We start from the raw sequence: 15444 nt of genomic DNA on the forward strand, positions 1-15444 counted from the left end.
CATACATTCCCTCGAAATTGCCAAGAAAATTACTATATGCTTGAAGATTTCCATTTAGCTAACGAAGTGCAGAATGCCAGATTGTCGTAGGCAAAATCACAATACGTAACGGTTACTGACACGTTGGATTCAATGTCAGTCAAAGAGAAGTTGGAACTCTTGTTGTAAGACGGTGATCAGCCGAACTTTACGATTACGAATGAATGAACATTAAACGATGATGCTCGAACTACTGGATAAGTAAATAAATCACAACCAACGAGGCAACGAAGACATCTGTGTTGAAATCCAATCTATACGACAAAAAAATATTGCTTCTGACTTCTGTGACGAAGACGAACTGATGAGAAACCATCATCAATAAGACAGATAGGTAGATATACTTCTAGTAAAAGTCCTTCTAGGACTTTATTACTATTCCACACTTGCACAGGAATTTAGCAGAAAGACTATTTTGATGTATTGAAACAATATCAAGCAAATAGTCAAAGAAGGGAAAATCCAATCAACCCTAGATGGTTTTTTATAAAAAATTAATTAGGTACTACAATAAACAAATATATGCATATAAAATATAGGCGAAAGACAAATAAGTACATATAAATAAATAATACATATCTAGTTAAATATTTATTACATGCCATTTGTTCATTGTTCACACTAAAATATTTCAATAAATATATTGCACTTACTTTAAATTACATTTTTTGTGCGACTTACGTCTTATTTACTCAATCAGTTAATAGGCTCAAATGGTTTGGCCCAAAAGTGAGAGCAATAAGCGCGGTGACGTCGACCACTGTATCTGTTTTAATCCACGACACAGTAACACTCACACAGGCATAAGCATAACCGTTTATGGTAGGTAACACCTGACCTAGGTAAATAAATTATAAATATTATAAATATTCATATATTGATTTATTTTAAGTACTTAAACCTAAATTGTATCAAATTTATGTCCAGATAATCTTTGAAACTAAATTTTAAGTAAGTACCTATATTATTATTTATTATAGTGTTTAGTGTAGGGGATCGCGGTGAATTGGTAGCGAATACAATTGGTCGCCAGGGCTCAGGATAATTGATCGCCAAACGAACTTTTTTAGTTTTTTAATTATTTTATTACCCTTGGTATATTCCGAGTTTTGTGTTCAGTATTTTAGAATATTCAAGTATTTTTATTGATTTATTTTTAAATAACGGACAGCTAATCCAATTTACAATGCGGTCAACAAATATAATAATATATAGGTATACTATAAAAGGTACCATTCAATGATATACACACGAGATCATTGAACTGGTGTGACAATAACTTCGATAAGCTTATATACAGCCGTTATCGACTTATCGTCATCTATTCTGTTAGTCATACCAATTTTTCATTACATACTTGTGTTTGTTAATCGATGCTGGTGTGTCAACTGTTGTTTATTGTATAATAATGGAATTTATAAAGAGTGAAAAAGGCAAAGATAAATTAATTTATAACGGTTATATGTATATTTTTGAAAAATTTGGAACTGAACAAGTCTATATGGAAATGTGACTAGTATAAAAAATGAAGTGTAAAAGCCGTATTCATTCTAACAATGATAAAATAATACTTAAAGAAATATCACATAATCTTGTACCAGATTGTGGAAATATTGAAGCATTCAAAACCGTTAATTTGATAAAAAATATTACTACACAAAATATGGAATTGAGCACTCGCGCTGTAATTAGTTCATGCAGCTTCGACCTCTGTAAGTTAATAATATTTATTCAATTTACTGACTACTGTATTAATAATAATAATATAAATACAAGTAAAATACACTTTGTATCTTGTATTATAATTAACCCTTTTAGTGTAAGGTGATATCAATACGGCCGTGATTAAATTGTTTATATTATTATTTACTATACATAATCTATTTATTATTTGTTTAAATTAGAATTAGCGTTTAACTGCCCGTTATTTAAAAATTAATAAATACATACGAGTAGAAATATAATAGACATTATTATAAGAATATTTGAATATTCTAAAATAATAAACATAAATCTATGAAATATACCTATAGGGTAATGAAATAACTAAAAAACTAAAAATATTCGTTCGGTGATCAATTATCCTGGCGACCAATTTTATTCGCGACAAATTTACCGGATACCTAGTGTAGGTACCTAACCTTTCTAGCCAACTAGTCTATATTACTTACCCATTGTTAAATTTAAATCTTTTAATTTAAAACGTAGTCTGTTATGAGTTTATGGCAAAGTTTTTAAACAGGATGACTTACTGGCTTAACTTCACTAGCATTTAAATGAGTTTAAAGTACTCAAGTTGAATGGTTAAACAGGGCACAGATTAAAATCTTTAAACGCGCTAAAAATTTCCGTAAAAAAATGACCGATTTTTAATTTTTTTACTTAAATCCATGATTATTTTTTATTTCACTTATAGTAATAATCAGTAGGTAGCATACCTATACATTATCCCTTACATTAAGAGTAATATTATAATTTATTATAAATCATAACATTATTATTTATCCCTCACTTAAGTATTACTGTACAATAACCAATGCCTACCACAGTATTACAAATATTGAAATATTTATAATCAATTGTTTATTAATTATTATAAATTATTAATAGAACATTTTCAAAGAAATTCTAACCAATACCATTTTATAGACATGAAAAGTATATCTTTTGAACTATTTAAAGCCTTCATCTACTTATTTTTATTTATATTCAATTTCTGTATGGTATAATTTTTTGATGTGAAACATCTAATGGCATGGTACGGTAGTGAGACCGATTGTTACGTGGTGACGCCCTACTCGTGGCTTGTCGGCTCAATTCGCCGAAGTTCGGAAAAAAATATTAATAATAATAATAATTTTCAACATTATTACAAAAAGAAAATAATTGATGTTTCACATCTACCAGGCGTCCCACGACGGCTCAGTTTTGATTTTTTTATGAGTAAGAAGCTTTAGAATTAAATAAAAGTCACAATTTTTTTATTATCAAAGCGTGTAAAATATTCATTAACAACTGTTTAGAAATTAAATTCATCAAAATAAAAATAATGATAAATAATACGATTTTGTAATATTAATTTATAAGTATTCAACAAATTTTATTATGTACAATATCAAAATAATTCTGTACTAAAAGTTTTTTACAATAAATCATTATCATGTTGTACAAACATCAACAATATAAAAACAATTCAATAGTTTAGTTGAAATCAAAAAATATTCTTACACAATATAGTTTATACAATTTTTTAATCATTTTGGTTTAAGATGATGTTCCAAAATTATACGTTATTTCTATTCATTAAACACATTGAGTTTATCACATAATACTTTTACTTTTTGTAGAGCTCAATAATTATTCTAGTTTTAAAATATAATTAACACATAGCCAAATAAAATCAATAATAATATTGTTTTGGATAAGACTTATAATTATATTTATAGATAAAAATTTTTCATAAAATATGACCACTAATTACAAAAAAACAATAGTCTTTTAGTTTATCCAGGTAATGTTTAACAATTTATTAAATGCTACACAATTGTTGATTTATTGTTATTAAAAGTTGAATTCTCAACATAAAGAAGATCACTAAATGTGTCTTTATGAATAGATAAAACAATTAATATTTCTGGGTATTCTAGAATTGTTTTATATCTTAAGCTATACAATATTGAGTCCTCAGAATCAAGTTGATAATATCTGAAAAAAATATTTTTAACGATCAATAATTATGTATATAGTGTTTCAAAAGTCTTCATCCAATTACAAAATTTATATAGCTCGGCAATCGTTAGCCACAGGTACCCATATACTAATCAAAAGATAACTTAAAATAATCTAATCTTTTCAATAATATATGGGTCATCTACTAGTGGCTAACGTTTGCCGAGCTATATTAATTTGTAATCGGATGAAGACTTTTGATACACTCTGTATATTAGGTACATACTATTTAAGGAATAGTAATGACCTTAATCTTTTACTTCTGGAGTCATCAGTTAAACCAAAAAAAGAAAGTAAAATCATCATTACTTAAAAATATACAATTATACTAACTTTCCATATGGTGTTTTCATTAAAAAAATAACACCTTTGATTCCAGCTGAAATATAAAACTGCATTTTTTCTTTTACTTCATCATCATGAAACTCTGTCGTGAAATAGTTTCTAACTATATTATTTATTTTTTGATACTCTGGAACTCTATAAATAATTTATATTGATGATATAATGAATAAATATATAAATATAATTAATTAATTTTAATACTTGTGGGTTGTGTATTTTACGTCTATGCCATGAAATGTCCAATCTATACGCCAAAAGATTTTATTAATTTTAGGATTAAAAAAAGAGGTATTATTTTTGTTCAAAGTAGATTTAGGTAAAATCTGTAAGCGTATGTGTCGTTGATATGCTTGATATCGTAATCTTCGAAATACCTAAAAATGATATATAATTTAAATTGTATACAATTATCATAAAAAAAAAATATTAATAAAAGAACAGGTAATCTATCTGTTCATAAAAAAATATATTTTTACAAATAAATGTCTTTTTTTAGCAAGTTTAATGATAACTAAATAATATGAATAAAATACTGTTAAATAATTATAACCCTAGCTATATTTAATAGATTTAAATGTTTAATTTTGATAATGTTAACAAAATTAATATTTGTATTTTTAGTATTTCCCAATCATTATTATAAAACTAGGAATTTTTTACATTACTCCATATTTCCTAAAATACAAACTAGATCCAATTTTACTAACAAAAATAACTTTTAAAATTGAAAATTAAAGAATTTTTTCTACAGTAAAAGTGTCTTTGAAAACATTTATTAAATCAATTCATTCATTGCTCCACTCAAAATTAATTAATTAAAAAAACAAATATTTTAAAATTTAATATCTTGATATTTTCTAGTTTACATTGACTTATTGAAAATTGAAATCTAACAAAAATAATTTCTAAGATTAAATACTGAAATACAAATTATACTCACTGGAGATAAATTTGATATACGTTGAGTTTTCATTTTAAACTCTCCAACAGCTTCAATAAACTCATTCATAAGTCTATAATCTGTTCATATTATTCATAAATAACTAATTAATAACATTTTTATTAAAATATAAAAGCTTTAGTAAGTACCTTGACTCATTTCTGCGTCAGTAAAGTTTTCTAATCTTTTAAACCCTGTTTTGTATTTCTTGCCATCACAATCTAATTCTTTCTTGTGAATTTTTACACATGATAAACTACAAGTTTTCACTTCACACCTTGGGCAGCAGTATTTAGCAACGTCACTGTCGCACACCTCGCAGGAGCCCAATCTGTATAAAATCAAAAAAAAAAAATAACTAAACGGCTAAATATAAATGCTGTATACTATTTTACCTATTTTTTGATTCCATAATTTTTTAAAAATCAAACAACAATAATATAGGATCTAGTAAATAAATAAAAAAATTAGTTTGTTAAACACTAGTAATACATATTACTAAGTGAACTTTACAGGTAGTACATCAGAAATGTGCGGTCATATTTTGTAATTTTTGTAAGATTGATTATCGATGATGGATTATAATAATAGAACCCAAAAAAATAAATGCTTAAACTTTAATCACTCAATGAAAATAAAAAAATTTAGCTTCATTAGTTCAATAAGTTCACTTTTCACTCATTTACTTTATAGGTAGCATGTAATATTGCCGCATGGCATAGTGTTTGTAATTTTGTATTTGTATTTATCATAACATCAATGCGCTTGATAAGAATTTCTTATTATCTCGACGAAACCCGTTACCAACATCAGTAACATCTGTCTGGTGAATTATAGGTTCTAGGTCCGTTTACAGCAAAGCACAAGGCTTGAGGAACTTCCGGAAAGTAACTCCGGCTTGTGCTAAAATCATAGAATATTATTACTCAATAGTCCATAGAAAAATAGCTACGGCTCAAATGAAAGCACATATGTATCTTAAACAAGAGTACTAATATTAGGCTAGGGTCTGCTTAGTTCGTGGTCCGTACTAACGCTCTATAATAATTATATAGCTCTCTAGTCCGTGCATAACACGTTAAACAATCATATATTTATAATTTATATAAGTTTATATGACTTGTTACGATTATGATATATTATAATTTTTTCTATATATATATTTGAGGTTAGTTCTTAACGGCCGCCGGCCGGATAGTTATGCTTGTGCATTATATCTATTCTGTACTTACTGCTTACGCCGTGGTTAGGTATAGGTTAGGTGGCGCTTATCTAATTTTCCCGCTAATCTGAAACTGTTTCTTTATTTTTGTTTAACATGCAAGAATAATATTATTAATAATTTAATATAATAGTTAATAATTATTGTGACGAATACGGAATAACACATTTATTGTAAAAAAAAGAGCTACTGTTGTATTACAAGTACATCATTTTATTTGGGTACAAGTAATTTATTTTATTAATGATGAACAATTTAACTCAAACATTTTAAGTGATACTCAAATAAATAACCGTCTCCCAAGATATTTGGACAAGAGATATTATTAACTTTAGTAAGTGATCTCAATTTATGAATTTAATGCTGGGTTGCATGAGCAATCACTAAACATTTAATGGATAAATAGTTAGCTAATAATTCTTTATACGTGATTTACTTGGTCTATTAAGTTGTAGATGAATTTTAGTAAATTGATTAATTTTTTATGCAACTCAGTAACCGGCATATGAATATTTCTAATTGGTTATTTAATAAATAATGATGGGTACATGTTAATTTAGATCAAAGATGGATTCTACCATGAATGTTTCAAGATCCGTGGATACAATGTCAATGATAAATCAATCGATATCCATCAAAGATAGTTTAGATTTATCTGGAAAAATGTTGGATAGATTTTTTGCAGCAGATGACTCATTTCCAACACTTCTTGAGAAAATGCAGATAACTAAAAGCAGTCAGTATCATATTATTATGTTTTTAGTTTTTTGTTTTAATCAATCTAAATATATAAGCATGTTTTTTTTTCTATTTATTATCCTCTAGGTCAAAGTGTTAGTGGTTGTACAGAATATGATTATCCTAAAGAAGGACTAGGAATGCCTTCAATTACTCCTCTCAAATCAAGACACAAAATACCACTGCCTGGCGCATTATTAGAGCAATGGAATGGTATTATGTTTAATTTTAAATTGTTCATTTTCCTTTTATTTTTGGAATTATGTACTAAATTTGTCTTATGAAAGAAAATGATTCATTATAGTACAAATAAATTCACCATACAATAATTGTTATAGATGTTTTTTAAACATTAAATTACTTAATTTAAAAAACTTTTTGTTAATATAGATGCTCAAAACTTTCATCGCAAATTAGGAATATTTCCCGAGATCAACCGAGTTTGGGTCACAATCGATCAGGAATTCTTTTTATGGGACTATAGTGAAGGGTAATATATTATTATTTATGATCTAAATAATTATTTAATTGGATGATTTTCTATTTTAGAACGGATTTATCTTACTTTGATGGAATGAACTCTACTATTTTTTCTGTAGCTCTGGTACAACCTAAACCAAATGTTTTTCAACCTCACATTAAATATTTGTTAGTTATAGCTACAGGATTAAACATTGCTATATTAGGTGTAACATTTAAAAAAGTTCCTAGCGTTGATGGTAATTTTATTATTTCATTATATATTTTACTTTTAAAATTGTTAAATAATTAAATTAACTCAGACAATTATATTTAACTATTGTATTTTTTAATATGTTTATAATATCAGGTAAAACCATAGAACAATTGGAACTTACTAATGATACCATTTATGAAGTTCCTACTGAAGGTGTGATAATATCCAAAATTGTTGGAACTAACAAAGGACGTATTTTTCTTGCAAGTGAAGATGGTAACCTGTTTGAAATTGATTATTGGGTATTTATTATCTTAACAGTATATTTTTAAATATTAAATACTTATCTATTTTTACAAGTTTTATAAATATTAATATGCAGAATTTTTTCAAAACATATAGAAAGATTTAGGATGGTTTTCAATAAGTAATGGAAGACGTTGCAAAAAAATTTGTCATTCAGCTAATACTTTATCATATATACTACCATCGTTTTTAACATATTCGATCACAGAACCTTCTGCTATCATTGAAATAGCTGTTGATAATACACGGCATATACTTTATACTTTGGCTGAAAATAATTCAATTGAATTGTATGATCTTGGATCTGATGGTAAATCTACAAGTCGAATTGTTTCTTTATCACACTCTAATCTTGAACATCAAGTTTCAAAATTACTCAGGTAAAAAAATTATTTCTTGTTTGTTAACAACCCATTACCACCGAGTTGTATAAAATATATTGTCCATGACCTATAGGTGATCAGATCGGACATTTCTAATAATCTGTAACAATATTTTCATATAAAAGTAAATAATAATAGCACAATGTCAAAATAAATAATTAATATTTCATAATAATATTTAAATATTCACAAAAATAATAATACGGTTTTTTAAAGATTCTCTAATCGTAATTTCTTGACCATTGCCATACATTCAATAATTTTATTTTTTTAATAATATGTTCTTATGAATATTGAATGCTAGTAACTAGTGAATGTATCTCATCCAATTAATTTTTAGCAATATTTTAAATATTATTTTTTTTTCAATATTTATTGCCATAATCTGTTGCATTTTGAATAACAAGTGTAAGTGATTATAAAGATTTTATGGCAAGAGTGACGGTACAAAGAAACCTTTCAGTGAAAGCACTTTGACAGTAATAATATAATATAATAAAATATAACAAGTATTTGCCATTTTTTTTTTAAATTTATCATGCTAGACTAAAATGCATAAACAATTATTGAAATACATAAAAATTGAATTTTTAGATTTAGAAAGCCAATGTATAGTTAGTTGGCTAGTTTCGGGATAATATATTTTATACAAAATGGTATTAGACAATTAACAATAAAAAACAAATACCAAATAATTAATTCAAATTACTAAATAACAATGAAATTTGCTAAAAATTTTGTTTCAGAACTATAGAAATAGCTCAAATGACAATACTGAGTAGTATAAAAGTCATAGAAGAAACTGAATCACCTAACATTCATCTTTTGGTTGTATCTAAATCCGGATTTAGATTATATTTTTCCACTGGAGCTATGACCTCTAGCAATACTAGACCTTACACATTGCAACTTGTACACATACGTTTGCCACCAGGATATAATAGAGTTATTGGAGAATCCAAACCCAGTAGTGTTCAGCATGTGTTGTACAACAGAGGTATAATTTTTTGTTTAATATAAATTACATTTATTTATTGATAATATGTTAGGATTATTATTTCTTTATGAATTTGAGTCTAAATAAGGTCAGACAGATCATCTAAATCTGTTAACCCGTACTCAAATCCACAGTTTTTGATGGATTTTCATCTTTAAATATAGCAAGATTTCAAACATTATAGAGCACTTTTTGTTACTAATTTTTTGTTTTTCAATATAGTTGAATTAGAAAAACTAATTTTTTAATTTATATATTATTGCTTTTAGTTACAAAAAGTAAATTAAATATTATTTTGGATATAATTTTAGACCTGTATTTATATTTAGTCAAACCAATTCAAATAACTGTTAACAATCTATGTAGTTTATTTTAAATTAATTTAAGAAGGGATAAATCCACAAGAATTAACTTATCACGGACAATACCATGCAGGATTAGCTAATAATTGATGATAGAATAATTTTTGTATCTGTGTTTTTATTCTTAAATGTATAGCACTACCAGATTTAGAGAATTAGCTACTGTTAATCTATAAGGTATTTTATTTGCAGGCACTATTATAATGGCATGCAACACTGACATAACTAATTACAGGCCAATGTTATGGTGTATATCTCCAGATGAATATGCATTTAGTTCTAATTTTAGTGAAAGATATTTTATTACTGATTTGGATATATGTCCATTATCACTAGAAAATATAGGACCAAATTTATTGATATATAATGATCCAAGTTCACCACAACCACCACTAATTGTTCGCCAACAGTTTGAAAATCGCCAAGAATATATAACTTTAGCTCCACAAGTAAATTTTTTTTTAAATTGTTTTTACATTTATACAATATTTTTTTCTTATAATAGGGTTTAGAAGTTTTTGAAATGCTTCGACCTTATGATACTCTCTGTGAATTATTAGCCAACAGCCAAAGTTCAGAAACAGATGCTATCAAAACATATTTTAAAAATTTTACAGATAATCAAGCATGTGTTACATGTCTTACAATTATTTGTGATCAATCATTAAAAAATATAAAGGTTTGTAGTTTCATTTTTTTATATATATATTTATGTTATTTTTTTTTGAATAATTAGTTAAATTTATGTATGTTTTTTTTTAATCAGATCAAAGAATACGCAACTCAGGCATTTTTTATTTATGGCGGTGAGCCTAAATTGGTAACTGAAAATCTACATGATTCACTTCATGAATTAACTAAAATTTCTCAAAATAATAGTAAGAAACATGTGTTTACAGTTAATATTTTAATTATCTTATTATAAATGTTTTTATTTTAATTTTTTCTATTTATTCATATTTGTTAAAAAATTGAGTTATGATATGACACAAATTTAAAATTATTAGTAATTGTTTCATAACTACTAATAAATATAATTCTATCTTTTATTTCTGTCAATATTTTATAGTGATTGTTGTTTTAATATTTTTTTGATATAAAATGTAAATACAGTAGAATCCGCTTAATTGGTACACATTGGGCGGTGACCTATTTGTTCCCATTATCCGACTGTCCCGATTAACCGAATAACTAATAAACTGATACATTCGTTTGGGACTATGCAATCTGTCCATATTAAGCGATTATCCCCTTTATGTGGTGTCTCAAATAAGCGGATTCTACTATAATTATAATTAACTGAGTATGAGGATATACTTTTATTGATATATTTCTAAAAATATATATTGTTTAACTAAGGAATTAGATATAATTAATTATATTTATAAAAAATTTTCAGGTTTTAGATCAAATAATTTTGCAACATCGCCGTCTATGCCAACTTTTATAAAAAATCAGACAAACATTACAAACTTACCATTTGAATCCACTAGTGTTCATTATTCTTCAAAACACAATGGATTATATTTGTTCGTTAGTCGTTTACTGAGACCTCTTTGGAACATTAAAGCTGTTTTAATGGAAACCACTGATGGGAAAACTTATGTAATATATAAATTACCAATTTGATTAAAAAAAATTAAATTTCATAACAGTTTAATTTTCATTTGTAGATTGTCAATACAGTGTCTCCAGACGATTGTTCATTTATTGCAAACCATTTACAAACTTTGTACTCTTTCATGAATAATTACTCAAAAATGTTGGCAAACTATACCAAAGCGCCATTGGATGCATCTAGGCGTACAACTATACACGATGCACATCAATCTGAATCAAAATCTATAGAATGTTTGAAAAAATTAGTTGTTCGTAGTGCCGAAGTGTTTAATTTGTGGAAATTACTCAGTGAACATCAATTTTATATTATAGCAAATAAATTAAGTGATGTAAGAAAATTAGAAAAGTTGACTTATTTTTGTTATTTTATTTTTAATAATTTATTTTATATTTTTATGCTAATACTTAATATTATTTAAACTATATTTAACCCTATTAAGTATTATAATTAAAATATTTCTATTTTGTTTTTAGCAAGAACAGCGTATATTGGAAAATGTTACTTTTAAAGAGTTGATTCTTGTACATCAAGAGATTTGTCAAACTTTAGTACAAAAACTATTAGACACGTGAGTATAGACAATGCAGGATTAAGACATTTTGTGCTAGTAATTTCTCAATTATTAACTACTAAAAACAATACTACTGTTAATAAAATATTTTATTCTAATATAAAAAAGAAAATTTCTTTTACATGTTGTGATTTATAATAGATTAAAATATGCCATAGGTAAGACATATAGGTAATAGTGTAAAGCGTTATATACTTTTAAAACAGGTGTCCATCTACTTACCTTCAATCCTTATTGAGTATGGAAAATAATTTGAATTGTATATTTTTAGATATTTAAGTGAAAGTTCATCTGTAGAATCAATCAGTACTAAATTACGACAAGTCTGTCCGTCCATTTACCATTCTGAAGATGCTGCTTGTGCAAAGGTATGCAATATTTAAAAATGTAATATCTTTTTTTTAATACAGTACAAGTTAAGCCCAAAAATTAAATCAAATAGTTATTAAAATATTTTACCTCAATATGTTGTCCCTATTTTACTCAGTTATTTTTTATATCAAAGTTAATTGACATATTATTATCTAATATTAAAAATAACAGAATAAAATTAATCATGGTTCGAGAGAATGCAGGGTTCTTAAATAACAATAGTAAATAAAATAAAATATAAATTATTAAGAAATTAAGATACATAATATTATCAAAACCTTTATGCATATTTAATTGTAACTATTAAAAATATTAAATTATTTTATCTATTTAATTCTTTTAGGCTTCAGAAATGATTAAATTAGCGCGATCCACAGTTAATGAGGATGAACGTAAACGAATCCTATACCAATCTCTTATGGTAACTATTTATTAAATAAATTGTTTTTATTCTTATGAAATGTTTATATATTTTTTTGTCATTTGGTTAATTTAGGTGTTGAAAGAAGTAGCACCAAAGTTTAATTTATCGTCAGTTTGTTTACAATACACAAATTGCGCATATATGGAAGGAGTATATCAAATGTGTAGAGAGTGTGCTAAAAAGATTGATCCAAAGAACTTGGGTAGTCATTATTTTGCTAACAATATGGTATTAGACAGAGATGCACCAGGTTATGGTGCTTACATGCTCAGGTAATGTAATCTTAGTTTATTTATACTTAAGTCATTGTGAATAACTTATTTAAATTATCTTAATTCTTTATTTATATTATTGTAACAGTAATGCTTAAAAGACTTTACTTTCACATGTTAATTTGTATATTTTTATGAATTCAGATTAGATATTTACAAAGAAATAAATGCAAGTTTAGATTATTTATACTCAATAATGGTAAAAAATCCATCTGTAATTATACCAACTCGACCAAATCTAATACCCGGAATTCTAGAAAATTCTGCACTGACTTCTGAACAATCTTCTAATTTGGTATTAATTTTACTTTTTTTTACTTGAAGATCATTTTGAATAAATGTATTTATATATAAATATATAATATTGATGTAATTGCTACTAACAGGTTTCTGAATTAATAAAATTGTGTATTTCCTGTGATGATGAAATCATGCACACCGTAGTGTATAGATGGATGATAGACAAAAAATTAATAAAAGAAACGATTGAAATGGGAAATCATAGTTTGGAAAAGTTTTTATTGTCTCAATCCAAATCTGATAACAACAATAATTATATCAAAGATGTACTGTGTAGATACTATGAGTATAATGGAAATTATTATGAAGCAGCTGAAGTTTTAGCATCATTGGCTAAAACACCAGAGTAATTATAATTATTTTAATTATAAAGACATAAAATATATGTATATTAAATCAACTGTAATGTTTGTATATTAGAAGCGGCTTAACTTTAAGCGATCGTCTTATGTATTTGGGCCGGGCAATGGCATGCTTGCGCAGTAAAAAGTTGAGTATACCAGCTATGAATGTTACCAGTCTCAGAGACATTGAAGACTTGTTACAAGTAGCTGAAATACAGAAAATGGTTAGTTCCTTGATCTAAAGTTTTATTTATTTATTGTCTTTGTTAATTCTTGAATACTTAATTTTTCAAACTAGATATTGGATTTGTTATCATCAAGTCAAATTGATGGAAAAGCTGATGTTATTGAAAAGCTCAATAGCTGTCTGTTTGTATTAGGCGAAGTATGCATTAAAAAATTGTGAAGAGAATGTTTGTTTAGAATAATATGTTTGTATTAGCTTTACAGTAATTTTGCTGAACCGTATAGGTCTATGGGAAGCTCAGTTGGCAATATTACAGCTTTCCAATCATGATGACCGTGAACTAGTAAACCAGATCTGGGAAAATATTTTATTAAAAGGTAAATATTATTACTGTATAGGTGTTAAATACATGAAAAATTAATGATAATAAACAATACATTAGAGTTATATAATATATTCATAGTCTATTTGATGCATGGTTTTAGTTAGACATGATTGTTATTTTACTTGAAAACATTTTTTATGCTTATTGTATATATAATTATTTCACATTTTTAATTGTTAGTTGTGGAAGATTGTGGAGATATTGATGAACATAACAAAATGACCATTGCGTTGGAAAAAATAAAGTCATTGGCTAGTTCGCACCCGATTAATTCATCTACATTTGACTTGGGTATGTAACAAGTGTCGGTTTCTCATTTTAAAAATTTACAAATAATCAAATATCTGTATTATAATATTTCTTTTATGATTGTAGAGTATGTAACAACTATGTTGGAATATTTAAACTGTAACTTGGGCGGTGATTTGGAATCTGTATATACAACTATGTTAACTATTGGTGCTCCTATTGAATCTTTAGTAGCAATATATAAAAAGTAATAGATTTTGACTTAATAGTTGCATTAATTAAATATAATTATATTATTATATTAATATATTTGTCTTGCAGGATTTATTCTACTAATGATCCACGGTGGCAAAAGACAAGTGAGCTGCATGTATTAGAAGTTATCATGAGTTTGGCTCGTTATTATTTACAAAATGTTGATCTATGGCCATCCGGGATGCAAAGGTAATAGCTGTTATATAATTTTTATCTATAAAAGAAAATAGTTTTACTTCATTTGGTTTTTAATTAAAATCTTTCAGGAGATCTATTGCTGTGAACTTATTAGATTTGTTGGTAATTTGTCAAAACATGCTGTATAGCCGTTTTGCTCATAGTCCACTGATTGAAGGCGTCATTGCGATCAAAAATGAACTTGACAACATCATTAAAAACTGATTTAGTAACAAACCTAATTTTTAAACATCATCACTTATTAATATATATTTAACTACTATTTATTTCAAAAGTTTAATATAATTTTGAAATACATTTTAAATTGTTTTCAAGATTCTACAATTAACTATTACTTTTGTAAAATATTTAGTATGTTATTTCCATTGATTATTTCAGAAATAACATTATTTTATTAATTATTTTTGTAATTGTAATATTAAACAAGGTACCTTATGAAGTTACAAATAATTTAAAACATTTTTAAATGAAAAATGTATTATAAAGTTTAACAAAATTTAATAACTAATTACTTTTTTATTTTTATTTT

General features: G+C 26.0%; 2 protein-coding genes across 2 annotated transcripts; one reads left to right on the forward strand and one right to left on the reverse strand.

Annotated features, from left to right (window-relative positions):
* Positions 1–3513: 3513 nt before the first annotated feature.
* Positions 3514–5771, reverse strand: LOC113554279 (box C/D snoRNA protein 1). Its single transcript, XM_026958044.1, has 7 exons — positions 5567–5771; positions 5449–5500; positions 5203–5384; positions 5054–5133; positions 4315–4487; positions 4102–4248; positions 3514–3744 (listed from the first exon to the last, which is right to left on the reverse strand). The coding sequence occupies exons 2-7, from the start codon at positions 5463–5465 to the stop codon at positions 3576–3578; spliced, it is 768 nt and encodes a 255-aa protein (XP_026813845.1). The 5' UTR covers positions 5466–5500; positions 5567–5771; the 3' UTR covers positions 3514–3575.
* Positions 5772–6289: 518 nt separating this feature from the next.
* On the forward strand, positions 6290–15238 carry LOC113551627 (nuclear pore complex protein Nup155-like). Its single transcript, XM_026953979.1, is given in 27 exon segments — positions 6290–6609; positions 6836–7011; positions 7101–7226; positions 7404–7503; positions 7563–7732; positions 7843–7991; positions 8092–8375; positions 9125–9375; positions 9930–10186; positions 10243–10416; positions 10504–10615; positions 11137–11342; positions 11411–11686; positions 11832–11926; positions 12201–12297; positions 12645–12722; positions 12798–12997; positions 13142–13292; positions 13384–13643; positions 13718–13865; positions 13940–14026; positions 14084–14110; positions 14112–14205; positions 14394–14504; positions 14589–14709; positions 14784–14906; positions 14984–15238. Coding segments are annotated over 26 exon segments (4002 nt in total). The 5' UTR covers positions 6290–6609; positions 6836–6842; the 3' UTR covers positions 15120–15238.
* Positions 15239–15444: the final 206 nt, after the last annotated feature.

Source organism: Rhopalosiphum maidis, chromosome 2, assembly GCF_003676215.2.
Source record: "Rhopalosiphum maidis isolate BTI-1 chromosome 2, ASM367621v3, whole genome shotgun sequence".
NCBI classification, from domain to species: Eukaryota; Metazoa; Arthropoda; class Insecta; order Hemiptera; family Aphididae; genus Rhopalosiphum; species Rhopalosiphum maidis.